This window comes from Misgurnus anguillicaudatus, chromosome 25 (genome assembly GCF_027580225.2).
Source record: "Misgurnus anguillicaudatus chromosome 25, ASM2758022v2, whole genome shotgun sequence".
Classification (NCBI taxonomy): Eukaryota; Metazoa; Chordata; class Actinopteri; order Cypriniformes; family Cobitidae; genus Misgurnus; species Misgurnus anguillicaudatus.
The window spans coordinates 6837711-6865439 of NC_073361.2; the positions used below are offsets into that span (position 1 = coordinate 6837711).

Consider the following 27729-nt stretch of genomic DNA (forward strand, 5'->3'; position numbering starts at 1 on the left):
TTGGAGAAATGCATGAAATTGAGCAATTTGAAGCACTCTACCTAAAAAAAAAGAAATAGAAGAAACAAAACTTGTTAAACCTGTCTAAAGGAAAGCCTACAGCTGAACTCCCAAAGATATTCAAGAGACATTAAATAAAGACCACTGAATGACATAAGACTATATCTTGACTGCTGTGGTGGAGGGTAACATTTCCAGCAAACAAACAAAGGGATAGTCACCCAATGAAAGTGTGGTCATCATTTACACTCACCCTCTTGTTGTTCATTATATGATTTTCTTTAATCTGTTGAATACGAAATTAGATATTTTGATAAATGATAGTGAGCCCACAGACAGTACCCATTAGTATTTATTTTTCCTACTAGTCAATGGTTTGCTTATAGCATCACTAATCAAAATATCTCCTTCTGTTTTCAACAGATTAACAAAACTCATACAATGAACGACATGAGGGTAAGTAAACGATGACAAAACTTTCATTTTTGGGTAAATTATTACTTTCATTACAAAAATAAATTTTGCACGTGCACCACTAGATGACAGCACATACAAACATTTTCTCAGCTTCATTTTAGAATCCTCTTGGTTTGATGGTTGTTATAATGTTTCCATGAGGGTTTCATGTAATTGTTAAAAAAAATGAAACATTTGATCAGTACTTCCATCATCACGTAATGAATTTAAATTATGAAGTTATCAAGGTATTAATAAGACGTTTTCCTGGCAGAAAGCAATATAAGAGCAAATAAAACACAGTTGGCCGTTTTTTTCCTGGCAAAATGTTTGTCTATGTTTTCAAGTTAAAGTTTCAAATGATAAAACTGTACAAGATATGCTTGTTGCCTGTAATATAATGAATAATTTAGTGCAGGTCCCATATCATTTTCCCCTGTTTCAGCATGTGATTCTGTTTTGGGAACAGGTCCAGATCTGCCACTGGATCTCCAGGCTTTGCCCGACATTCATCCTGAAGGAATATAGCCACATGCTTTTACCGACATCATTTGTGAGGAAATGAGTTTCGGGCCAAGACTCAGAAGTGCAACTCTGTTAGGCGGTTTGCCAACTGAATCTCTTGTTTCTCCACAAGGCCACTGGATATCACCATAAAGAGTCATTGCTGGAAGGAAATCTCATCTCTTTGATTTGATTAATGCCATTCGTGTTTCTTAAGTGTATCAACTGCATCTTGTCTGTCTGTCTATTTTGCAGTTAATTTCTTTGTTGTTTTTTTGTGTGTCACCCTTTTCTTTTTCTTTCTTAAATTATTCCATAATTTGTTACAGTTTTATATCTGTTATATTTTATTTAGTCAATGCTTATATTGCACGTTCGTTTTATACACATAAACACGCACAACGTTAACCCATCAATGAAAAAGAGGACACTGCTCTCTAACGGGGAGGCGGGAGCGGGCGCCATGACAACGCCCTCAAACCAATAACGTAAAGCGACGGAGGAAGTCGTAAATAGCCTACTAGGTAGTTCGCTGTTGATAATAGTCGGTCTGTGGATCGTTGTTAGTGCTGAAGAGCGACAGCGGTGTGTATGGAGATCAAACTCGTGCTCTCGATAGATCAACATGAGAAAAGGACCCTGATGCTCCACTAGTCTTACGCAAATAACGGACTCGTGCATACAAGAGGCTGAGAATTAGAGGAGTTAAGAGGCTTAATCACTGTTTATCTCTCTGGCTAGGTGGCTAACTGTCTGATCTTATGGAAAAGACCATCTGAGTTTTTTAATCCGAGTATGTGAGCTGCTGTACGTCTGGGATACAATGTTTGTCGTTTTTCTTCTGTCGGAGCGTCTTACGCGCTACAAAGTAACATGAAAGCAGCCCGAGCGCTTCTGTCTGAAGAATGAAATAAAGTAACCGATCCAAAGAAAGACTCCTGCGAGACTGAGTGCACGAACTCTCTGAGGTTTGTTGGTCCTTGTTTTTCTTCATTGTGCTGTGAAATGTGTGTCATCCAGTCAGTTCACATTTTATTATTATTTCTCCGCTGCTGTCGATTAAAATGGTATTTGTTTAGGTAAAGAATCTTGAGACCAAAATATATACAATTATTTTGAGTAATTAAGCCAGAAAAAACGTATCCTTATCCGTATCCTTATCCAGTCATGGACATGAATTGTAAAGTCGTAGAAATTGCAACAGAAAACACAAAGTTTGTAGTTCCCAGATTTCTTAATAGCAAACATCTGGAATTTCAAGAATCGATAAAATTATTAAAAAGTTGTGAAACGTGGTTAAAATCTATATATTTTAAGTATGCACATGTCTTTTTTATTTAAACTCATATGTACGAATGGTTAGTTGTCTAATAATTACTCGTAATATTTTTGAAAAACCTTACCAGTAATCCTAAACTACTGGAAAAGGTCTGGAAAGGTGTGAGAGTCTCAATTTAGTATCTCTTCAAAGCTTTTGTTTCTTACTTTTGACAACATGACAAATATTTACTTGGCAGAACTTGTAGTTTTATATTTCAGTTTTTAATTATTCTGTCTGTCATACAGTATAGTATTAGTATACTGTATTCTGAAGCAGTTCAGGACATCATGAAGTAGGTTTCAGATTTCTTGGCACAGATTTGACACTTGAAGTAACATGATAGGATTCTGCTGCTGACCTGAGACCAGTTTAAGCGATCTATAGTTAAAGTATTTGTACATGGTCTATAAAACAATTCGTTTTTTTTTAATTACATGTCTTTAAAAAGAAACATGAACATGTTGTATTTCAGTAACATAGATTGACTAGACTAAAATCTTTTTATCCTTGTAGAAGCCACTTGACTAATTTTGTAGTGTCCCTGACACTAGATGTTTTTTTTTATCAGTAATATGAATATTTTGATTCAAATTTAAGAGGATTGATTAAAGCTACTTTATAGCAAAACATAGCAACATTTTAAAACAGGCTTTCAACTACCTTTACAAAAACATGAAAGATTTACAAATTATGTTCATGTTAACTCCCAAGTTACCTTTCTGTAATAATGCATACTTGTTCTCTCTGTTATTATTTTTAAAAAAGGAAATAAAGTAGACCTTATGTGATCTTTGCTCAGAATGAAAACGTTTTGATGTAATTCCAAATTATTTGTCAGGACGCAGAGTGCTGTAGACAAGAACGCCACACTTGTATGATAAACTGTGAGAAAAAAGCAAAGTCAAATCTGCAATCAAGTGTTAACATAAGTGTCAATAACAAAACAAGCTCCTAAAACTTATTTTTTTTAATCTAAAGAAATGGATATAATGCATATTTTTGATTTAGGAGCAATATGTTTAAAACATTTTTGGGTGGTTTCCTGAACAGGTATTATCTTAAACCAGGACTATGCCTCGGTTATATTAGGGCATTTAAGTAGTTTTTACAAACATACCTTACACAAAAACAGTACTGGTGTGATCTTCTTGAGACAAAACAATGTCACTGAAATATGTTAAGATATGTCAGTGCAAGAGGTTTTTAAATAAAGGCAGCTCAAACATTTATTTTTGTCTGGGACTACGATAAGCCCTGTCCGGGAAACGGCCCCTTTGTTTATTGAACAACATTTCAGTACATTTTTCCACAATATTTTTAATATCCCCATTCAAAAAAAGTCAGGTGGTACAACCAATCATTTATTTGGCAGATAAGTTTTAATGCACTCCCCGTGTCATGCTAATTGTTTGTTTATTTAATGGTGGCATTTAAAATTATAATCCTAAAACTAGTTTTTAGGGTTAAAGTGTAAAACAACTTTATTACTAACATTTGAGCTATAAATGTAAGAAGAATAATTAAAAAGTAATTTTTAAAAGCTCTTTGTTTTATTTTTTTTCTAGGGGCATTTATAGTTGCACACTTTGACTTTCTGGTTGCAACACCTGACCTCTGCGGTGAACTTACATTTAACAGACTTCTATTTGCTGTTTTTTGCCTGTGATATCAAGTTCTACTAAAGTGTGTTTTGATAATGTGAAATTTCTTTATGGAAAACATAACATAAACTAATGTCAAAGTGTCCTATTTTGAATTTTTAATAATTTAAAAAACAATTTGAACAGTTTAGTCTTAAACTTCTAATTTGAGCGGACAGATCGCCCCGCCTGCCATTTTACAAGTTTAAGGTAACAAAATAAAAATTAGTATTTATTATTAAAATGACGAAAATGTATTTAAATTAAATAAATAAATAAATAAATAAATAAATAAATAGGTGTTATAGAATAAAGTGACACGTCATAAATGTATCAAGTTATTTTTATAGTACATAATTCCCCCGGACACATACACATGCATGTTATGTCATTGATCCATAACCTCGGACACAGTAAGTCAAGCTTATTCTAGCACCTTAAAGTTGTCCTCATGATATGTGCTATATATGTTTCAATATTATGACAATTATAAGAATAAGTTTTAATGCACCCTGTAGCTCAACCCCCCACATAAAGCATATTGGCAGCTAAAAGAGCATGTCTGGTTGCCCAGTAATTCTGAACACAAGGATAACATTGTGTCAGAATGAACCAAAGCAATTGTTGGATTGTGTCAATACAATGAGCTCATTTGCCTAAAGAACTCTCTTGAATAAAGATTCATGCTGTTTCTCTTCTGAAGGGCATAATGGGAGTTTTGTGTAAAAAAAAAAACAAGTCTAGATCTATGGGTTTTAGAGCAGCTACAGGCATCATTAGGTGTACGATTCAGATGTTACGTTTGAATGCAAATACGGTTAATCAGTAATTTAGAGTGTTTTTATGTATTAACACGTGAAAGAGAGAATTTGTTTCCATTCATCATTGTCTGTGCTGTTTGCTAAGAGAAAGGCGTCTCAGTTGTGGATGGCTGTTTTTGTGATCAAACATTATTGACTCCTTCAGTCGATAACCTTGGCAACTGCACTTCTTCACCAGAGCGCCTGCAGCTCAGCATGTGCGAAGTTAATGACATGGCCATTGTGAAATGCTTAACATAATGGGAATAAAGTTACCAAAAAATATTCAGTGCTGTCTCAAACTCTGGTTCAAATTTACTCAGGCCAGCAAAAAAGCATCTTGACATTTATGTACAGGAAAATTTTTTAATAAAAAAATTAAGGCATGTATTACAAAATTTATTTTTAATCACTTTCATTTATATAAACCACTAGAACATTAATTTAATACATGATGATTAACTGTAAGCTTTTACTTAACATTCCGAAAAGATTGTTGCGGATACGCACCTGAACTGAAAATCGGTCTGTATTTATTTATCGATCTGGCTAGTGGCTAAACTGATCTCTGAAGCAACTACTTAGTCAAAAATAAAAAAATTTGGTTTGCTTAAGACAAGGGGAGATGACAAGCATGAATCACAACTGTGCGGAGAGGTTTGGCAGCCAGGCAAGAATTCAAGAACCTGTAGTTAACATTGTATACATTCATTTTACACGTTAACGCTAGATCAGTGTAGTTGATTCACGTTATATGAACAAAGATATTTACTTGTAATCTTTTCCCTTGTAATAAGAAATAAACTACTGTAAAAGGACTCTGCTGTTATTGATTTTATGTGGAAGTCTATGGGAAGTTGCATTTAGTCCACAAAAGCATTTGTTATCTTGTTACTGCTGAAACCGTATGGACATTTTTTGGGTGATGACTAGGGCTGTGATGGTTGTCATAACCACAGCACAACGGTGGTGGTGACGTGCGACCCGCGGTGGTGACGTGCGACCCGCGGTGGTGACGTGCGACCCGCGGTGGTGACGTGCGACCCGCGGTGGTGACGTGCGACCCGCGGTGGTGACGTGCGACCCGCGGTGGTGACGTGCGACCCGCGGTGGTGACGTGCGACCCGCGGTGGTGACGTGCGACCCGCGGTGGTGACGTGCGACCCGCGGTGGTGACGTGCGACCCGCGGTGGTGACGTGCGACCCGCGGTGGTGACGTGCGACCCGCGGTGGTGACGTGCGACCCGCGGTGGTGACGTGCGACCCGCGGTGGTGACGTGCGACCCGCGGTGGTGACGTGCGACCCGCGGTGGTGACGTGCGACCCGCGGTGGTGGTTCACGTCACAAATTAAGAAAAATATAAAGTACAATCTTGCCCAGGGAGATTTATTTAAGTTCATGTTAACGCAAACGGCCAGCAGACTCAGACTTAAGGCCAATTTATATTTGTGCGTAAGCTCTACGCCGTAGCTACACTGTAGGTTATCCGTATCCTGTGTGTAGCTCTGCGTAGCCTGACGTGCACCTCGCAAAATTTTTTACAGTGCGTCATTTCTACGCGGACCGCAAACGCTGTTATTGGTCCACCAGAACCCCTCCCGTCAGGTAAAAACACTGCATCATAGGTATTTCCATTTGCGACGGTGAAAACAAAGATGGGCCAAGTTGAGGAGTGATTTAACTCAAACTGCAACAAAAGTCGCTGTTTATTTACTTCCATCATTGCTGGTCATCTCAAATCATACACAAGTTGCTGTTTCTTCTTCGTTTGTGGGTTAACTTGCCAAGCTTCTTCTTCTTTGAAGGTCGCGCTGCTACTGTGGTTACACTCGTGAATACTGCCTACCAGCGGTCTGCACGTGTGTTTGCACGTCAACGCGGACGACGACGCAAAAGTATAAATAAAAACCGATGCGGAATCTACGCCGTGGCGGATATGCCATAGGACCTACGCACAACTATAACGAGCCCTTTAGTGCGCTTTTGCAAGTGGAGGCAACTGATAGCAGTAATGACCCGCTGGCTTGGGGGCAGAACAGTGAGGCAAGATATTTTCTATTGGTATCAATCTGCGCAAGAACGCATTTTCAGTGCGGCTGGAAACATTATAAACCCAAAAAAAATTCTCACTTGAACCGAGTGTTGTTTTACAGATGGAAGTGCTACAGCGCGCACATATAGGCGTCGATCGCGTGTGATCCCGAGCTCGGCTCGAGCACCTACCGAAATGGCAAAGCAAATATTTGCTTTACATTTCATATTTAAAACCATGCAGATAACGCAGTCACAAGGCTTTCCTCTTTCTTTTTAAAGTGCGTGGGTTCTCCAGAGCGTCTTTCGTTACGGAGTAAACTAAGCATTGCTTGACGTTGTGACAAACACCCACTGGCGGAAAAAGAAACCGGCCCATATGAAGAACATGCACATTTGTTAAGTAATGTATATCTGATCCTTTTTAAATGCATTATATATAAGCCTATATGCACACACACATTCTATAAACACTGCAGTCAATTGGTGCATTACCACCACGGTGGTACAATACTGCCATCGTCACAGCCCTAGTGATGACACAAATTAAACATTACATTTGAGTTTTGAAATGAGATAAGGTGAATAATTTGTAGCTATTATATCAAGTATATATTGTATGTATACATTTATATAATGTACATTTGTTGTGCTTGGAAGACAAGTCTAGACATAAGAGCAAGACATTAACCTTTTATCATGTTTGATAGATCAATGAGCATTTGAGGCTTGGACTAATGGAACTGTTTAGCCAATTTTCCGAGAGTAGATTCCAGAGATGGTTTATTCTTAGTAGTGTTCCTTCTTTGAGCCAGTTGGTAAGGTTGTGCTGACCTTTCAGAAGCACTGTGCAGACCTGGATTTGGCAGGTTCTGAGCTGAGCTTTTTGGTAGTAAGAAGTGTATGGTGGTCTCCAGGCTTGCTTCTTTATCTCCATGGTGGTTGGAGGGACAAAGGAGAATGGTTTATGGGCAGTGGAGTCGTAATTATAAACAGAGGCCTGTGGGTGGATGGGGTTGCTAAAAAAAACATTTCTTTCTTGAATATATAAGGGAAATAGAGTAAAGTTAGATGCAGAGATATGCTTGTGAAATAAGGCAGATCTGATTTTATAGTTCTGGTAAAGGCTTTTACTTGCTGCTTAGATGAAATATGAGTAGCCGATCATTTACCAGAGTGACTTAAACCATTTGGAAAGCTTGTAAAGATGTTTGAGAAAAAATTCAATCTAATTCCTTTGTCATTTTCAGTTTGCGCGAGTCTTGATCTGAATTGTACCTCCAACAGCTTATTCCACTGAAGTCTGAAATAACCATATAACTGTCAAAGTGAAAGAATCAACAGAAACCTTTATAATGCGGATTCTTTCCCCTCCACCAAATCTTTCAACATGCCACTCATTTAAAAGAGACCCCGAAATAATATGATGGAGTTTCCGTGACTGTGGGTGGACGACTTGACTGCTGGAGCGAAAACACTTTAATCTGCCCTGGTGTGAACCAGGCAGCTCATGCAGAAGGGCTTGTTTGCTTACTCTCTGCCAATCTTTAGTCAAGGGTTAGGCCAGGCCTCACAAGCAGGATTGGGCAGTATATGAAATATGTACAATACATTCACAGATCATAGAGCATTGAAAAGCCAGCGATCAGGGCTGGTGATATCAGATAAGCAGCATTGTGATTATTGCAATGATTCTAATGTGCCCATTTATTTTTTAAACTGCGTTTGAATGTCTGTAGCAAACAAAAATGATTTCCGTGAATCAGTTCTGAATCGATTTCAAACTTTATGTAATGAATCAATGGCATCGTCATTCGAAATGTACATGTTTCTCAGTGAGACATACACTCACCTAAAGGATTATTGGGAACACTATTCAATCATGAATCTTACCCTCACAGAAAAGAACACCAAACAGTGGCTCCAAAACCGTTATATGAACTAAATCGCGGGATTGTTGTATTGTTATACATCTTACTCCCAAATACCACTGATAAGGTATTTTAGCTCGAGTTAGAATGCTTCTTTCATATTATGTCTTTCACACATACAGCTCTGATCTCACGTGGTCAATTAAAACACACAGAAATTATTCAGCATGCTCAGTAATGACATTGACTCGTCTACTAATGAGCAGAGTCCTCAAAAGCCATTGCTTAAATAGGCATGGTGTAATGAGCTTTAATTAAAAATGGCTTATTTGCATTGTAAGCAGCCATATAAAGAAATTGGCGCAAAGGGTCTAGTTTCCTGCATTTAAACTAAGACTTGAGTGGTAATAGGTTGTTTTAAAATAATATAACGGTGACCTGTGTGTGCTATGACCATGAGGATCAAACACAGGTTTCCATCTCATCTTTATTGTCTGAATAACCGTTAATGCGGTTTGAGTATCCGTGACATCCTTGCATCAGATGGAGCCACACAGCGCTCTGCAAATCACTTTCTCCTTCCCCCATTACTGTGGTGACACCGGGCTTTCAAAGAGAAAACTTCAAAGAGGGAATAAAACTTACCAGGGCAACTCTGATCAAAGGTTAAACTACGCTCGGCATGATTTTTCTCATAAATACACAAAGGAGCGTTTCCGTTTGAAAGTAGATTGAGACGTGCATGATTTGCAAGTGGTGGAAATAATCACAGAACATTTTCTTTCGCTTTTGACTAACAGCGTGATAAACTATTGCTGAGGCATACCATTTTCAGAGGGGTCATTAATACTTGTCTTGTTAATATTGGAAGTGAAATTGTAGACTTTTTCGAATGTTCACTTTTGCCTCTGTTTTATCCTTATTTTTATCTGTGGTTGTACTGTAAGAAGTTATTCTGAGGGAAATATGAGCCAGCGCAGTCTGGTACGGAGTGTCTCACCGTTTACTGGTCTGGCAAACATCCATCTTGTTGCAGTTCGAAAAGCAATGCATTCAATGAAATGACCTGAACATTTCCAATTTGGTAAACATTTCAAAATGACACAAAACTAGCTTTTGCTTCATACAGGTTCATACTTTGGGACAGTAGAAAATAAAATGAATAGAAATGGAAACTAGCTATTTGAGTGGAGTTGTCACAGTATGAAGTTGCCATGCTTTGTTCCAATTTTCAGTTCTGTTGAAATGCGGCTTATTGTAATTAATTGTTTTTTCTTCTTCTTTGCAGGACAGCTTTTATGCTCATCCCGACCATGAGCTCCAGGTCAGTGGCTGTGAGAATGTCTTAACCCAGCAAGCGATTACAAGGGGGGACTTTGTTATCTTCTCCCCCTTCAGGATCTCTGGGTGATGAGTCAGCACCAGTAATGGAGGTTAATTGTCCCTGATATTGACAGCCCTTTTCCCCTTTACCCTTAACCCTTCCCTGTCTGGTTCTAGTGCACGAACATGCTGCGCTTCCTTCCTATCAAGCTTGGCCGTCTGTACCGGTGTTTAAAGCTTTTCTTGGTCGTGGGCATCTTCGTCATCTTGCTGATGAACACGCACAACCTCTTTGTATCTTTCCAAAAGAACGAACTCACAGACCGGCGGTTCATCAACCTTAACAAGTGCCCGGCCTGTTTCGGCACCAGTTGGTGTCGTAAATTCATGAACGGACAAATATCCTTTGAGACGTGGGGTCGTCTTCGTTTCCTAGATGTCTTCAATGTGAAAAATGTGTTCTTTGCTCAGTACGGTGAGCCTCGGGAAGGCACACGGAGGATTGTACTGAAGCGTCTGGGCTCTAATCAAGAGCTTACTGATATCGATCAGAAGATTTGCAAGCGAGCAACGGGTCGACCTCGTTGCGATCTCATCCAGGCCATATACAAGACTGAGTTTGCCCGACTCAATGGGGACGTCAGACTCTTAACACCAGATGTTGTTGAAGGCTGGTCAGACCTTGTTCATTGTCCGTCTCAAAGACTGCTGGACAGAATAGTCAGAAGGTATGCAGAGACAAAAGACTCTGGAAGCTTCCTGCTGAAGAATCTTAAGGACACAGAAAGGATGCAGCTGTTGATGACCTTGGCTTTCAATCCAGAACCCCTAGTTCTTCAGGTAGGTCTGCACAAATAATCTCTCTACGACAAACTCCTTATTTCTGTAATATATTACATGTGTTAGACCAGCTAGATCATAACATATGCTCTTGACTTGCCCTTGATAATTCTGTCAGCGGAATAGGATCTGTCAGTTTGGTGGACTGCAAAAGGAGAAAAAATTGGGCTGTAAATTATAGGGCGTGCTACTTTCCCTGCCTGTCTCCAAACACAATACTTGAGATTGAAGACTCTGTAATCTTGCAGGACCTCAAATGGAAAGTGTTTAATTGCTGCTTATCTAAGCTGATGGATTTGTCTTGTCGTTGTGCATATTTAAAATAATTTTTAATTATTTAAAAACTGGGAATTGTTAATGGTCATTACTTTTTCATTTCTTAAACTGCACTTATCACCTTTATCATGACAGCTGCCATCCAGAATAGGCTGGTTTCCTATCAATTCAGTTATAAAGCATCTCACTGATACTGTATCATTCTTGTCCTTTTATGTTTGAGTTTGTATATTGTCACCTGAAATTCTATGCTTTTTACAACCTTGACATGACAGTCATATTAACAGCAGCTGTCTGGCTGATTTTTCAATACTGATTTACAATTGGACGATCGATTTCAATTTCAGCTGTCATTGACTGCAGCTGATAAAGACCCAAAACAACAAAGGAACAGAAGCTATGTGAAGACATTCACTGTCTTGCTGACCTCAAATCTGTCACACAAGGTCTCAACACCCTCTGGCATTTGGTAGACTGAGGGAAGATCAACCCAATCTATAAAATCTGATTAGCTGTGTGTGGTCCCTGTCACCAGCCACCTTCCCCCCTTGTCTCTCTATTTGTTTTTCTTCTCTTGCTCAGTACCCCTATTTCTGCTATCCAGTTAATTCCATCAATTTTGTAATGCGATTGCATATCAGTTTAAAGGGTTGTGTGATTTATAATCTCATCCCCAGCCCACCTCATGGAACTAATTTCCGTCTGCCTGTCCGCATGTCTGTCTTCTTCTGGCCATCTGTTTTAGCCATTGCTGCATGTTTTCGTCACTCATAAATATTTCATTTTGCACTGAACTTGTGAACCAGTGGCATGGCAAATCCTTAATTCTGGATAATGTGATCACTTGTGAGATCCAGAGGAACTTCCAGCAGGCCCTGAAAGGTGGCTCAGAAAGAATAGGAAATGAGTGGTTGCACAGCAGCTAATAAAGAATTAATGGCATCATGGGCGGGTGTGTAGCAAGTTGCAGAAGATGTTTTGCTGAGTTAATACAAAATTTCATACAGAAACATATTTCAATGTAATGTAATTAGAAATTTAATATCTTTAAAAGTGAATGTGATTAAAGCTGTTGGAGGTTTGCTTTATTTATCTAATATGAAAAAGTAATTAAGTATATTAATGACATTTTAGCATGACTATATCTTTAAAAGTGTGTACCCTAGAATAATGTATTCAGTTGAGTCTACGTCTGGCACAATAAAGTGTGTCCATTTCTTTTAAGGTTACAAAACTAAGAACACATACAACCAAGATTAAAGGCAGCAGAAACAGAAAGCAGCATTTAGCTAAATATTTTACAACATAGATGTTAAATGACACACTAGGACTTCAGTGCATCAGTGGACCTGTTTTGTTTTTTAAAGGGTCCCCATTGGATGCCTATTTTTCGCAGGTGGGTATGATTCTTTAGGGTCTTCGTGAAATGTCTGTAACACATTTATGTTAAAGTTCCTCAATAATCATGTAAAACAATATTCATTGACGAAAACAGCTATGTTGATACTGACCATTCTATTTGCAAAATAACATGAATATAGAGTATGTGTAAAGGAATAGTTCACACTTGATTGATAATTAGCCCATATTTTTCTTGCCCCCAAGCCATCCTAGTAGGGCTGTTCCGAATACCATTTTTTGAGCTTCGAAGCTCTAGTAGAAATCGAATATTCAAAGCTTTCGAAGGAGGGGCTGAACATATTTTTCTTTTTAATAAAGGCAGGAATCTCTGTGTGTGTGTGTCTGTTCGTTTGTTTGTTTGTTTGTCTGTCTGTCTACAGTTTTATTATGTGGCGGATGTGTTGCTGCGGACCCATGGGAGTGTAGTGTCTTTTTTTCGTGCAAAATTATGGACACGTGACAAGTTTAGAATTAATAAACTTGTGATAACCTACAGAACAGCGCAAGCCGGAAGCGGCGTGCCTGTCACGCGTCCTGCGAGAACAGCATTAGTGAAACAAAACACAATAGCAATACTTTTAATAAGGTAGCCTAACATTTTTCTCACAAACAAACACTCCCGTATCAGAAATAAGCAGCACAGTAATTACTGACAACGTAAAGGGTAGGCCATTTAAATAAAACAACAAAAATAAATGAACGAAGTTCAACAAACTGTAATAAAACGGTAGCATACTTTCAAAATCAAGTTTATTTACTAACACTTACAGCATATAATATGTTTTTTCATCAGTAGAACAATAATGAAGATATTTTGCAGAATCCCCAGTGCTCCGTCATGCAAGTCAACCGATCCGCCACTTCGAGAGCTAAAGCATATAATGTTATATCCAATACAAACGTAATCCCCCATAACTCCGTGTGACATATTGTCTTGTGAAACAAATCAATGAGTTTTTCCAAGAAACTGAACGTTATTTACAACACTATTAGCTTGAATGCCAAAGCAGGAAGCGTGCTTTACGTTCGAGGTGCTCTTCTACTGGTGGCACTGGTGGCTGTTGGATATGGATGTCGGTCTCTTTGCGCCACCTATAGAGTGGAAGCGTGAAGCGCACTTCCTGCTTGGCAAAAGCTCTGCATTAACGCTGTAAAAATATTTATATATATATATTCGAATCTCAAAACTGAAAATCGAATGTCAACCCACGGAACGAATATTCGAATATTCAAATTTTCTGGTCCAGCCCTAGTTGTTTACAACTTTCTTTTTCCAGCTCCAAAACACATTTGGAGTTAAAATAAATATCTTTGCTCTTCTTAGCTGTGTAATGGCATTAAATGGAGGAAATTTATTAAGCCCATTCACGTCAGAGAAAGCAATCCATACGACTCTGGTGGGTTAATATGTCTTTTAAAGTGAAACTATATGTTTGTGTGAGAAAACGATTAGCATTTTGAGCATATTTAGCGATCGATACATCATGTTTGAATGAAAACACATCTGGGTCTGAAATGGCAGCATGCGACTCCACAATTAAATGTAATACAATCATTTGTTCGTCTTATGTACCGACGTGGGGCCACCATGCCGCCATTTTAGATCGTGATGTGTTCACATTAAACGCGACTACAGTTTAGACTGTTTATAACGGCAAATGCTTCTTAGAACTTAGCTAACATACGAGTAACATTAGCCAACAATATTGTGGATAATTACTAGGGATGCACCGATACCTCTTTTTCAAGTACCGATCTGATTCCGATACCAGAATTCTATAGGTATCGGCTGATCCTGATCCAATACTACTGTATTTTTCTTGTACAATAAAAAATTGCACACACACAAAATCAAAATAATGTTAAATGTGTAGACTGCTTACTGCTACATCTGATATAATTGTAAATCTATATATGAAATTGCAGGTTATAATTTAAACCGATTTACATGTTACAAGAACGTCAGTTTTCATAACAAATTGTTAATTATGGCCATATAATAAAAATAATAATAGGTTAATAATAATAGGTAATAATAACAAATAGGTTAAATATATTTTCCCTAATTGCACAAAATTGTAACGTAAAAATGAAATGTTGATGTTTTTGTTGGGTATGATGCACTTAAGCTTCGTTTATACCTGCGCTTTGCTCAGCAAACGAACGAGGCGTTTATAGTTGATGCGCTCGCAGTTGAACTATTATTTGAAACGACAGGGGGGCGACTCGAGCAATTGAGTTCAAAACCAACACAAAGAAAAGGATAGAAGTCGTTCCCTGGAACAACCCCTCCCTGGAAAGGAGGTCGCTGGCACCCAACACGAACGACCGTCCACTCTGCATTGATTTAATTTTTGCCCCAACGTGCTCATGCGAACGCGTCGAGAATAAACAAGGCTTAAAGTATCCTGCCCTTTATGCTTTGCTATGCTCGTATTGAGCGCATAATTATTGTGTTTAAATAATTTTGTCCTTTACGCTTATCCGCATCCTCGGTGCAGAATTCATGCGCTTTGAAGCATTCTCACACAGGAATCTTCACTTCACAATGGAAAATTAACCATTAAAACACCAAGCAAATAGAAATTGTTTATTGTTTATGGTGCTTTTATAATACTTTGACAGTAACAGCCATAAGTAATGCACAGTATTGGATTGGATCATTCGTATTAGTCCGATACCTGATCCAGCAAAAAAGGTCTGGATCGGCCCAATACCGATCCCAAGAATCGTATCGGTGCATTTTACTCTTCTGCTGCGTACACACTTTTTGTTATCTTTTAGGCTCCTTACTACTACCTCAGATGTTCGTGTTTGCTAGCATTAACCAAAAGAAATCCACAACCAAATTATAAAACATAAACATGCATCTGTGTGACAGATTGATGGCACAGCTCCAGCTTCATATTGGCCCAGGTTTCTAAAACAGTCCAGCGAAAAGTGTTTGGCACACACAAGCAAGTTTTTGCCCACTCTTTCTGGTACATTACCTTCGAATATAAAATCAAGCCGTTTTGCATTTGTTTCCTTTGAGGTTCAGATTTGGTGTAAGGATGCCTGTGAGCCTTTACAGTCGCACAAAGAGCGGGTTACATGCCAGGATTGCTTAATTATCCAACACTTGCTAAAATGAAATGTACTTTGGTTAGCTAGCTTTACTACCGGTGTCCTAAATGGGAAAGCGGACTACATGGCATTATATGGCTTAAAGGTGTTCTTATTCAAAAAGCTTGCTATCTACTGAATGTAGAAACTAGCTGCAAACAGAAACCACTCGCTGGGTGACACAGTTTCAGACTCAGACAACCTGTAACAAACTGGCTATGCGTTTTCTTTTTTAGCTTTTCTGAGCTGGCAGATATGTTGTAAAATGTAACTAATTGCCAAAACCAGATAAGAAGTGAAAATTCAACCTGATGTCCCCCTTAAATAGTGCTACTCACTGATTAAAGTAGCTTGTTATTGAAAGGCAACATTGCTTCTGAAGGCTTTTTTTAACAATACTTGATATAAGTAGTTAATTTAGTATAGTCGCAATTTTTTAAATTTAAGGGTGTTACTGCCCTGGACTGCTTATATAGGCCACCATGACACCATATTGTCATGGTGGAATGGAGTAAAATTTCCACTGCACATGTGCAAAAAGCCATGGTAGTGCTATGCTACAAAAAAGTTGTATTGCGTTTCAGTTTTATCCTGGTGTTGTTACTTTTTCGTATTGTATTTATTGCTGTCCATAAGCTCTACATTTTTTAAGATGTAATGAAAGCAGCCCTTGTTTTTCTTTCACAGAATTTGGTTTCCTATCTCTCTCACCATCTTTCACTCTCTGTTTTGGTTAAATACCATGACACCATTCACTGCTGTTTTATTTTCAAGTCTGCTGTGGGGTTTCTGGCAGTTAAGCGTCCTTTCCTCTCAGTTGTGTTAGAAACTAATACTCACTGCTCTTTTGAGGTTGGCCCACACTGCGTTGCCTATTTATGTCCACCAGAGCAATTTATCCTATAGGATGATTTTTTTAGAAAAGCAATATAAAATAACTGGAAATAAGGAAATGTGTATGATGTGCAAGTTCTTTGTTTTTTTAAGGGCCGCAATCGTTCCATGAAAAATCAAGCCAACCGTCTGTGTTTTTTGCGGTTTTATTACCCTGCAATTTTATACTTGCACATAATCCAGGTTTAACCATACCAAAACAGTATTCTGCTATTATCCTTTATTTGAAGTCTCTGTCAGGTTAAGGACACCTTATGACCCACATTCTCTGCACAGACTAATTCAGGTTATTAATTCACACTTTCTTGAGCCAACATTCCCTGCATTTCATCTTCTTTTTGTTAAGCCGTGATGCACGAGGTCATGTTCGAGAGACGTAGAGGCTGGTTTAGGTGACCTTGTTTGAATTTATTCAAGAGTGTGCTACTTTGTTAACAGCCCTCACGTCAGCATGGGCTCTGCCTGCTCAGCCAACTTGACAACAGGACATGACAGGCCTGTAGGGTTAACTCAGTCAAGGGTGCAGCGCTTGCCTCCAGACTGAAATGGTCGCTTGTCGAGACACCCCACCCCTCTCTACACCTGACACAGTTTGTGTGTGAGTTCAGCTGCATAAAAATGGCAAAATGGGATTTCTCCCCCTGGGTTGTTGAGTCAAATAAGGGTAAGATGTTTTCAAAGAAAGCTTTAAATAAAACCTTTAAGGGAGTTTTGAAAACAGGCAGTCATTGACCCTTTTTTTTACACATGGCTGGGTTAGGATTTTGCTGGGTGTATACCACAACTGTAAGTAAGAATCCCATTCAGGTTCTTCAAGAGGCTGACAAGTATTGGTTCCAGTGCTGGAATTGTTCCACACACTTCCATTGCTAATAAGGTGGAAAGTTTAACTTTACAACTCTGTAGAACCTAATTTTGTAAGATCCATCAATCAGAGAGGCTGCCATTTCCATGAAACTAAGTATCGAAAAAAGCATACGTTGTTTGATATGTGATTGTGAGACAAAATGGTGCTTTTCAGATGAGAAAATTCAGTAAAAAAACAGATTGATTCAATGAAATCATTGCCGTGATTCATTGGAGTTGTTCAGTCATTTCCTCATAATTACACAGTCCTGTACCTTTGTCTTTTTGACACATTTTGTTTTGACTCCAATGCTAGAATGTGATTCATCTCGGTTGATGGTATTTGGTTTGGTTCAATGCTCAAAACTATTTATCGAAGTTTTTCTTTAAATGCCTGTGGAGAAAATGAATGGGGAAAGTTTCTCATCTTCTGCTCTGGTGGTTACTGGTGCCTCCCACAGCCACTCGTATTGCTGCTTTTTCATCAAGCAAGCTAATAAAACTCACACCTTCAAGATAAAGATGTAGATGCCAGGTGGCTTCTACAACTGCAGTCTTTTCTTGGCTCTCCAATGTGATAATTGAGGTTTACTAATCACCTTTGAATTTGCAGACATCTGACAAATATATTTCTAATATGTGTTTGTAATGAGAGGGGTTGGGTGTGACAGGATTATTGGCCAAGCATGTATTCCTTTGGTTTAGATGGGAGGCAGTCGACCAGAAGAAGTGACCTTCCAACAGAACAACCTGACTAGTTAAAGTGATACTCCAACCATATTTCCAAATTACCCCATGATTTACTTACCCTCGATTTTTTTTCCATATTCATTTCTGCAAACATTGAACATAAGATTAACGTTAATCTAATTACTAGTGTTCTCCACTAGATGTCACCCTCTTTTTTGCTTTGCGCGATGTTACCAAGGAGTGAGAGGCGAGCCTGTCATTACTTAACCTGATAAGGAACACTGTGCCGCATTACGCCATTGTAACTTTGAAGCATTAAATCTTCAAAATATACGGTCATGCGGCACATCGTTGGAAAGCTTAGACTTTCGGGTTTCCATTAAGTGCACACACAAAGCATAATGTGATTTTTAGCAGTCATAAAACTGTAATCTAGTTGTTAGTTACCTGAACCGGGCGGCGCCGATTTAGGATATTTACTTACCTTCAAAATCTTCCCTTATCTTCTTATCCGCTTCGGTGAAATTGTACAAAACAAATTGTTCATAAATCCCCAAAAGTCCAAGGAAATAGAATATCCAAGCCTTTTACTTCAAAATGATTTGTTCATCTCACAATCTTGACGTTTCTGACCGAATTACGATATAAATAGTGTATACAATTAGTTCACTAACGGAGTTCATTCATTCGAATCTCACTTTTCATTCACGATTTATAATGAATATATTTGGATGTCACGTTTATTGTGCAACATCTGAGGAACAAATACGCCCCCTTGTGGAATGTCAGCCGTTCCATAAGAGGCTACTTCAGTGCTTAAAATGGCGGCTTCAGGTGCTTCGTCGACATTGATGCCACCTTCACAGAAAGTCAGAGGTATTGAAGCATTTTAGAATTCGCAAGCAAGATGACGATGATAGGGTTGTGGCTTTTAGTTTCTTTTTATTAATTACCCACTTGTAAACTTCTGTTCACTGTTCTTTTTTATAAATATAGTATTTGTATTAAATCTATATTCATTGAGTTGAATCAAGAATCAAATATAAAAATCGTCCCGAGAACCGGAATCGAAAACCGAATCATAAAAGAATCGATTTGATAGCTTGTGAATCGAAATCGAATCGATCGGGAACATCTTAATCTATACCCAGGCCCTACCCTCAAACCATTCAAGATGCATATGTCCATCATCTTGTAGACTAACACATTTGGAGATATATTAGTAAATGTCCTTGTTTTTTCAAGCTTATAACGGTAAAAACAGGATCTGGAAAGAAACGTCTGACTTTAATGTACCTATGGCAACGAACGCTCACTACGCTAATTCTTGAGTGAATTCTGGAAATGCATCAGCTGAAACTTTGCAATAATTTCCCTTAAGTCTACACTATAAAAAATCTGTAATGTTTCGACCCATTGTTGAGTCAAAAAAGGTCAAACCAAAATACAGGGAAAATGTCCATATTTGGTCCAAACGTAGGTTGACATTGAAACAACCCAACATTTTGGGCTAAAACAACACAGCATGTGTTAATTTAGAACATAATAGTTGGTTTTCTTCCTTTTGATCCCTAACCATGGGTTAAAACAACACAGCATTTTTAAGAGAGTTTATAATGCAGTCAAACAGGATGCCAAAGGTTAAAGATAGAACTGCCTAAGCAATGCAATTCTTTAAAAAATATTTTAATATTTTTAATTAAATGAAAATCAAAGCAGATATTTAATACTCATATAAAATATGGCGGCACACGAAAATACATCTGATTCCAAAAACCTAACTGGTTTTTGCATGTCTCATGACTGTAACCTGATCCTAATTAAAAGCATGACATTAGTCCACTTTTATAATGCGCTTTTGCCATTTTTCTATCCCCTTCCAGTAGTTGATCTGTTCCTTTTAAAGGAACTGTTCCTTTAAAATGTTGCCTTTCATGCCAGTCGCTTTGGATAAGAAGCATCTGCTAAAATGACAAGCAATCAAAATGACACATGAGCATTACAATTTATGTTATGCCCACCTACTTGGCACCACCCGCTGTTTCGCATAAAAGACAGATTGCATGTCTCTTTTCTGTCTGTCTTGTCTTCAGCTGGTGGGCTAGTGGTCTGTAGTCTAGAATCGGATGCAGAGAGTAAGACTGTGGGGGAAGGGTAGAGAAAAGTCTGCCAAACCGTAAAATTAGCACGGCACCCCGTAGGGACGAGCATTCTCCGTGGACTGGCCGGGTTTTAAACTTTAATGGCCAAGCAAAATGCCAGATGTGGGCAGTTCTGCTTCCACGACTGTGTGGTGGACCGTAGGTCAACGATGGGATTTGAGGAAAAGGTCAGGCGATTAATGTGAAGAACAAAACAACTTATGTTTAGTTTTCCCTTCACAGCCTTTTGTACTGGGTTATCAGACTGTGTAATACATCTTACATGGTCAGTAAGACGATGTTCTGTGCCATTATTTGTATTCTTTATTTTATCTATTTGTCCTTTAGTCTTAATCTGAACAAATGCTGTATGCTTGTCCTGACGTGTTTTGTTGCAGATCTGCAGAATTGACAAAATGTAAATTTCACCACGCCCTGCATGAATAATTACTACTGTCTGCTTTGTAGCTAAATTTTAGTTTAGGGCTACATCTAACAACTATTTTGGTAATTACTTTCTTTAGCTCAACTGATGCAACGTGTTGTGCTTGTAATATTAGTTCCCACAAGAAAAAAATCCCAAAGACATTCATTAAAGGATGGACTCAAGCCATAACTAGGGACTTTAATTTTGTAGTGGGATTGGCTTTTGACTTGGACCAATAGGCAACCAATAACACCCTAGCAACCACATAGCAGTTCCTTGGCAACCACCCAAACTCCCCAGCATTATCATAACAAGATCTGTGGTGGCAAGCACCAGGCTTTGCACCTTCTTCTAGCACACAATGACCTACTTAGACAGGAAAAGCCAACCCAAAGCCTCCATGAAATACACTAGTCAACATTTGAAGTGGATCAAAAAAGTTAATCAAAGAAAGGGGAATGGGTATTGGTTTAAGACAACTTTTATGAAAGGTTTTAATTCACTATAAATGTTCACTAGTGTAGTTGATACTTTCATGAAAGACTGACAGGGAAAAACCTTTTCAACCTCCAAACACTCAACCATTGGAATCAAGAAGGAAATTAAATAAATATTTATAATAAAATAAAAATAGGGATGTGCATTCATGTCATTTCTTTCATTTCGATTAATACATAGGTCTGAAAAACGAGTACTCTATTAACTGGGCGCGGGGCAATCAAAGTGGCGGGCCATGGTGAAAATAAAATATTTGTATTAAATATAAACTTAAATAAAACTTAATTTTAAAGAAACTATATCAGAACAATGAACACATGCTAGATTATTAATGATTATAAATTAATTAATTAAATGTTTTTTTACAGAAACCTTTAACGGGAATAGCTGCATGATGAAGTGAAACTAAAGGGTTAACGAACACATTCTGAAGCACTTTCTATATAACGCACTCTACATATAATATTACATATAATACTACAATATTAAGCCTTATAACATAAATGTATTATAGACGGTTTCATCGGACGCACGTGCGCTGACGCGATACGTCTGGATCCGAACTTTACTTCCGGATTAATTTTTTTTAATGGTCTGACAATTGATAAACTGATCTCTTGAACAAATGCCTTGTCGAAAGTAACAAATGTTTTGGTTTCCTAGGTAATCTATGTGTTGTTGTTTTTTTGCTTTTTATATAAATAAACTATGTTTAAAGAACGTTGTTGTTATTTTTTATTAGCGGAGTTTACCGGAAGTTACGTGCGGACCACGACAGCTGCTTGTTTATGTTGTTACTGCTGAAACCATCTATACAACATGCATATAGGCTATCTGCACAAAGTGTTGTATATGTGCACCATAGCAGTGCACTTTAAAGGGGGGGTTCAATGGTATTTCAAGCATTCTGACTTATTACAACACAGTTATAGAGTTGTTTCCTCATGCTAAACGTAGGCAAAGTGTCAAATAAGCAGTTGGGTGTTACAGAGTATTTTTGTGCCGAATGCACTTCGCCAGGGTTCGTACAAGTTTCGGAATTTTTTTTTCGATTACAGGTCCAACTGACGTTTCAGGGGTTTTCTATACGTATCACTTCTTAATATGGGCACTTCCCCCGGAAAACCCCGCCCACCCGTCAGTCAGCGGGAGATGCTAGAGCTTGGAAACATCTTATCACGCCACTCAGCTTTGTTTAATTTCAAAAGTCAACAATGGCACGAAAGATGAAGTTTGTTTTTGGATGTAAGGAGAAGACATCCAGCCTTATGGAAACAATAGATATAGTTTATTATCCGGGGTAGCAGCGGAGTTTTGCGTGTGTGTTTGATGCAGTGGATTTTCCCAACCGGGTCATGACGAGTTGCACGCGGTAAGTAAGTCTTATGTCTTGTGTTGGAAATAGTCGCGTGCATATTATATAAATGACACGAACATGTAGTGAATCATAAGTTAAACAGTGTTGTATAGTGTTGCATGACTCGTACTCGCTCCTTCTGCGGTATAACTCCTCTTTCTTCATTTTTTCGTGCGTTATCGGAAAGATTCAATAAAGCTAATCTTTCTTTTATAAATCTGATTATAAAACGGTTAGTTCCAATCCTTGATTCTGATTGGTCAATAGGTGTGCTTTATTCACAATAAAACACTGCTATGACCTCTTCACCCAACAGTTCTATTTAATATCACTGCGGCCTTAGCAACACCCTTAGCAACACATAAACATATAATGAGACAAAGTCTGAGAACAGTTTGTTGTTTTTATTTGAGCTTTCATGTTATTGTTCGCAGTCAGGGACTATTTTTTCTAGCGGAAGGAATGCTTTTATTGATTTAACTTAATGAAAGTTGCGCTAATATTTTTTTTACTTTAATATTGTGTGGTAACCGTTTTATAAAAGCAATAAGGTACTCGAGGCAAGTGCTGTATCGTGAATAAGTAACGGCTGAAGGTAACTCCGCTTCGCGTCGTGCCTAACAACGCCCTTCAGCCGTTACTTATTCACGATACAGCACAGCCTCTCGTACCTTATTGCTTGCTTAAACTAAAGACTCTTCGGAGATATATAGGATGTCATACTACTCTATAGGTACTCCAGATTAACATCAGAAATGCAGAAACAGCGTATGTTACGTGAGCTTTAAAACACTCCCAGTCAAAGCACAAGCTTCCTAACATTAAGCAGATTTGAGTCTTTTTTGTACACAAACAACCAGCTACGCAGTAGGTCAGAACAGAATAACCTGAAAGGGTAGTAAATTTGAACAACCCACAAGGGTTAAACCATAGTGCCTCAGTGATATAAGGGGCCCTATCTTGCACCCAGCGCAATTGACTTTGTCAGTGACGCATGTATCCTTCGTATTTTCCACCGGCGCACAGCGGGTTTTTCCCTCCACAGACACACGTCGGCAAACTAGGGAATGAACTTGCTCTCCCTGGGCGGTTCAGCGCAAAAAAGGAGGCGTGTTCCGGCGCAAACCATCCCTGATGCTATTTTGCCGTTTCAAAAAACAATTGCGCCACTGACCAAAAAAAAATACACAGATCTACACAGATGCAACAGTTATTTTTGCAAATCATAAATTGTTACAATAAAAAATAGTAACGCATGAGATAAGGGAAATCATTGTGGTGAGCATTGTGGTGATAGTTTTTATTTATTGTGTGGCTACGTTAAAAGATTCTCATGCAAATAACGATTAAAATATTTTCATAAGTTTGTTGTGTGGCTGTATTACGTTTATTTTATGTAAATAATAATTAAAATGTTTTCATAAGAAACCTTAATGTATATGAACTTGATTTGTAAGTGTACTTTGGGGTTGGACCTTGCTTGCGTTTCTTGGGTCCGATTTCAAAGCCCCCAAACCCTTTCAGTGGTAAGGGGGGATGCAGCGATGACCTCTGCTGGCGTCAGGTATGCGCAAAGAGTGCGCATATAAGTAGACTTATCTATTTGGTTTTGAATCATGCATGGTACTGAGGTGATACATCGGTCTGCGCAGTAGTGTTGTAGTTCTTGAGACCACTTTTAAAGGTCTTATGGCGCTTTTCCATTGCATAGTACCCCACGGTTTGGTTTAGTTTGGGTCGGGTCAGCTTACTTTTGGGAGCTTTTCCATTAGGTGCAGTACGTGGTACCCGATACTTTTTTTCGTGGGGTTCCAAGCGACCCGAGCTGATACCAAACGTGACGCGAAAACACTGTAGATCACTGATTGGTCTGAAAGAAACGTCACTGACAGCGTCATCGCTAGCTTTACCTGTGCTAGGCTAGCTTGCGTTGTCTCGAGCAAACATGTTGTCATCTGTGCTCTGCTATAAGTTCCCAAACACCCTTTTAGCGACGAAAAACATCCACATGTTGAGAATCAGGGACACCATAACAGTTTTTTCCAGACTTGCAGTTTGTGGCGGAACATTCGCGACGAGCACGTCAGCATTATTATGCTTAAATGCAGTGAGGCTCAGCGGAGCGCCGTCGGCTGACGCCGCGGGTGTTTGAAACTGTCATGTGATACAGAGGTAGTGATAAACGCGATGTGCAAATATCTATTTGTTGTGGCCAATTTTAATTTTGTGGCGGACTGAGAAATAAATAAATGTATGGGAATGTACAACGACGCTCTCCTCTCACATGTATGATATCCCAGCTGTAGGCAGCGCAAATATAACAACACGCCTAAAATCCCTCCCACTACGAAGTGATGCTAAACTCGATGGAAAAGCTAACCACGCCAAGGTGAGGTGAGCTGACCCGACCCGGACTTAACCGTGGGGTACTATGCAGTGGAAAAGCGCCATTAGTCTCATCTTGGAATCGACCGTTTTTTTACTCTGTCTCGTTTCGGCCTCGGACAAAGAGGACTCGGAATTTTATTTCAAGACCGGGGAAGACCACAACTGATGGCACAATACACATTTATTTTTATCATTAATTTTATGCAGTTTATTCAGGTTTGGCATATGATGTTGGCATTGTTTAAGCATTGTTTAAGTTTCTCCCAATGACAATTTTTCAAATTTCATTACTAAAAACACCTGCATTGTGTTAAGTGGATGGCAAGCCATGGAAAGACAGTTCAGAATAAATGGTTAAGTTAATTTCAGCTCTTTAGTGTTTGTTCACTTTTATTTGCTTATAGACAAAGATAAATCCCCACATATCTGCAATGCCTTTGATTATCATATGCATATTCCACATTTTATCACAACTGTTTTAATGCAGTGACTTGCACTGGTCTTGGTCTTGACTTGGTCTTGGCCTGTCTTGGTCTTGACTTGGTCTCGACCCTTTAAAGTCTTGTCTCGGTCTCTTCCTATCTTGGTCTTGGTCATGACTTGGTCTCGGTTTAGGTGGTCTTGACTACAACACTACTGCGCAGCTTACGTTGACGTCAAACACGCCCCCAGTCTTTTTTACCACAGGCACTGTAACGCTAAACAGATATCCATATGCCGCCATAACCACAAAAAAATACATAAAAAAAAACAAATAAACCCACATGATCATTGTTTTCATAATCGATCATTGATGCAACGTTCGAGTACTCGAGCAATCGATTACTTGTGCCCATCCCTCCAAAAAATTATTCACACAATTTTAAGTAAAATAAATACCATGTATCTCTGAAAAGTCCCTTATCTTTAAAAGTACTTGGACAGTATCACATGGTTTATTGGATAAGTGCAGTTTTGTGGTTAAAAAATGTTGTGGTTGACATTAGTGAGCAAATTATTTTGTGTTTGATGCATCTCAAGGCAAGGCTGTGAACTAACAAGAACATCTGCTTAATGAAAATCGTGCCTTGCTGTTAAATTAAACATTAGATCATATTTCCAGCCAATTTCACCTTTGACATTTTACCTATGTTTGGATTTCATACAGATTGATTAAATGGGATGTTCACATATCTCAGAAATGTCTAGATCTCCCTCACACACATCCAAATTATATTGGACAAATATCATCGCATTATTCAGTTATTCATTATTCACAAATGTCATCTCTCATGAAAGTCAATCAGGTGCCATTAGCAATGTGGTGTCTATGGCTTAATGACCAGCATTACTTCAATTGCTTAAAATAAATGTGTTTTAACAAATATTTTATTATTTTATACAGCATTGCATTGTAACTGAAGTTGTGAGGAAAACATTTTTTAAAAAATGTTGACCTACAATATTGTTATGTGTATTTTAGTACTGATTTAATCTATTAATTTGATCATTTAGAGTTTTTGTTTCTTTAGAAATAAAATATCAATGCGTAGTAAAATATGCATGCATTTAAAACACAACCCAAATCAGGGTCAAGTTCTTTTTTATCTTTGTGGCAGAGGAGAGCATGCATTGCAACAAGCTCAGTCAAAAATGTATCCAAGATGGTGGATAAGGCTCCAATTATTAATATTATTGCATGTAAGGTTTAATTTATTTTAGGATACTGCCAATGAAGCTAGCGGCTTGAATGCGCTTTTGTAGGCAGCTCAGTAGGTTTTGAAGCAGAGTTATTGTCACTCCCTTCATCTGAAATCACATACTGTGACAGTACGGACTGAATTAGATGAAGTACGAACTCATCGACCGTTAAAAATGGTATGAATATGGATAGTATGGATGAAATTCCGACATACATGTGACTAGGCCTGTCATGATAGCTACATTTCTGAAGTTCATTAATTGCACCAGTAATCAATATTGTCATTTTAAGATCATTTTCTGTCACTGATTATATAATGACTGTAAAATGGCATGACATGGCGTAGGTTCCGCAGCGGTTTTCATTTATACTTTTGCGTCGTCGTCCACGTTGACATGCAAACACATGGGCAGACCGCTGGTAGGCAGTATCCACGCATGTAATCACAGTAGCAGCGCGATTGTCAAAGAAGAAGAAGCTTGGCAAGTTAACCCACAAATGAAGAAGAAACAGCAACTTGTTGTGTATGATTTGAGAAGACCAGCAATGATGGAAGTAAATAAACAGCAACTTTTGTTGCAGTTTGAGTTAAATCACTCCTCAACTTGGCTCATCTTTGGTTTCACCGTCGCAAACGGAAATACCTATGACGCAGGGTTTTTTTTACCTGACGGGAGGGGTTCTGGTGGACCAATCACAGCGCTTGCGGTCCACTTAGATCTGACGCGCTGTTAAAACTTTTGTGAGGTGCATGCCAGGCTACGCAGAGCTATGCACAGGCTACGGATAACCTATGGTGTAGCTACGGCGTAGAGCTTACGCACGACTATAAATCGGGCTTTACTGTTATCGCATTTGTAATGTTTAAAATAGCTTAATGTAGCATATATAAACACTGGATGTTATGTTTCAAATGACTTTTTGTCTGTGTGGACCCTGAGCTGCTTGTGTTTGCCACTTCTCCAAGACAGACAGCAGACAGAAATGACAGGCAGTGCGATCGGTTAAAATGTTAATGGAATTCATGTAAACAAGCACACATGTAAATATTATGGCAATAATCCAAAAATTATCAAGGTCATGTTTATTAAGCATGCAGGGTTCCCAAGGGTCATGGAATTTCAGGAATATCATGGAATTTTAAAAAGTCTATTCCAAAGATTAAAAGTCAGGGAATTTTATATTTTTTATTCAAATCATGAAATATCATGGAAATTTTGTTTGTTGCTTTAAAGGGG

At 38.5% G+C, this 27729-nt stretch overlaps 1 protein-coding gene across 2 annotated transcripts in view; it reads left to right on the forward strand.

Annotated features, from left to right (window-relative positions):
• Positions 1 to 1468: 1468 nt before the first annotated feature.
• Positions 1469 to 27729, forward strand: part of dipk2ab (divergent protein kinase domain 2Ab) — a 47789-nt gene continuing 21528 nt past the window's right edge. Inside the window, exons 1-2 of one of the 2 annotated variants that reach the window (XM_055182692.2) lie at positions 1469 to 1928; positions 9913 to 10787. In XM_055182692.2, coding sequence (XP_055038667.1) covers positions 10134 to 10787 — 654 coding nt within the window. In that variant the 5' untranslated portion in view covers positions 1469 to 1928; positions 9913 to 10133. The remainder of the gene's footprint in view (positions 1929 to 9912; positions 10788 to 27729) is intronic. The other variant, XM_055182693.2, reaches the window with a different exon arrangement.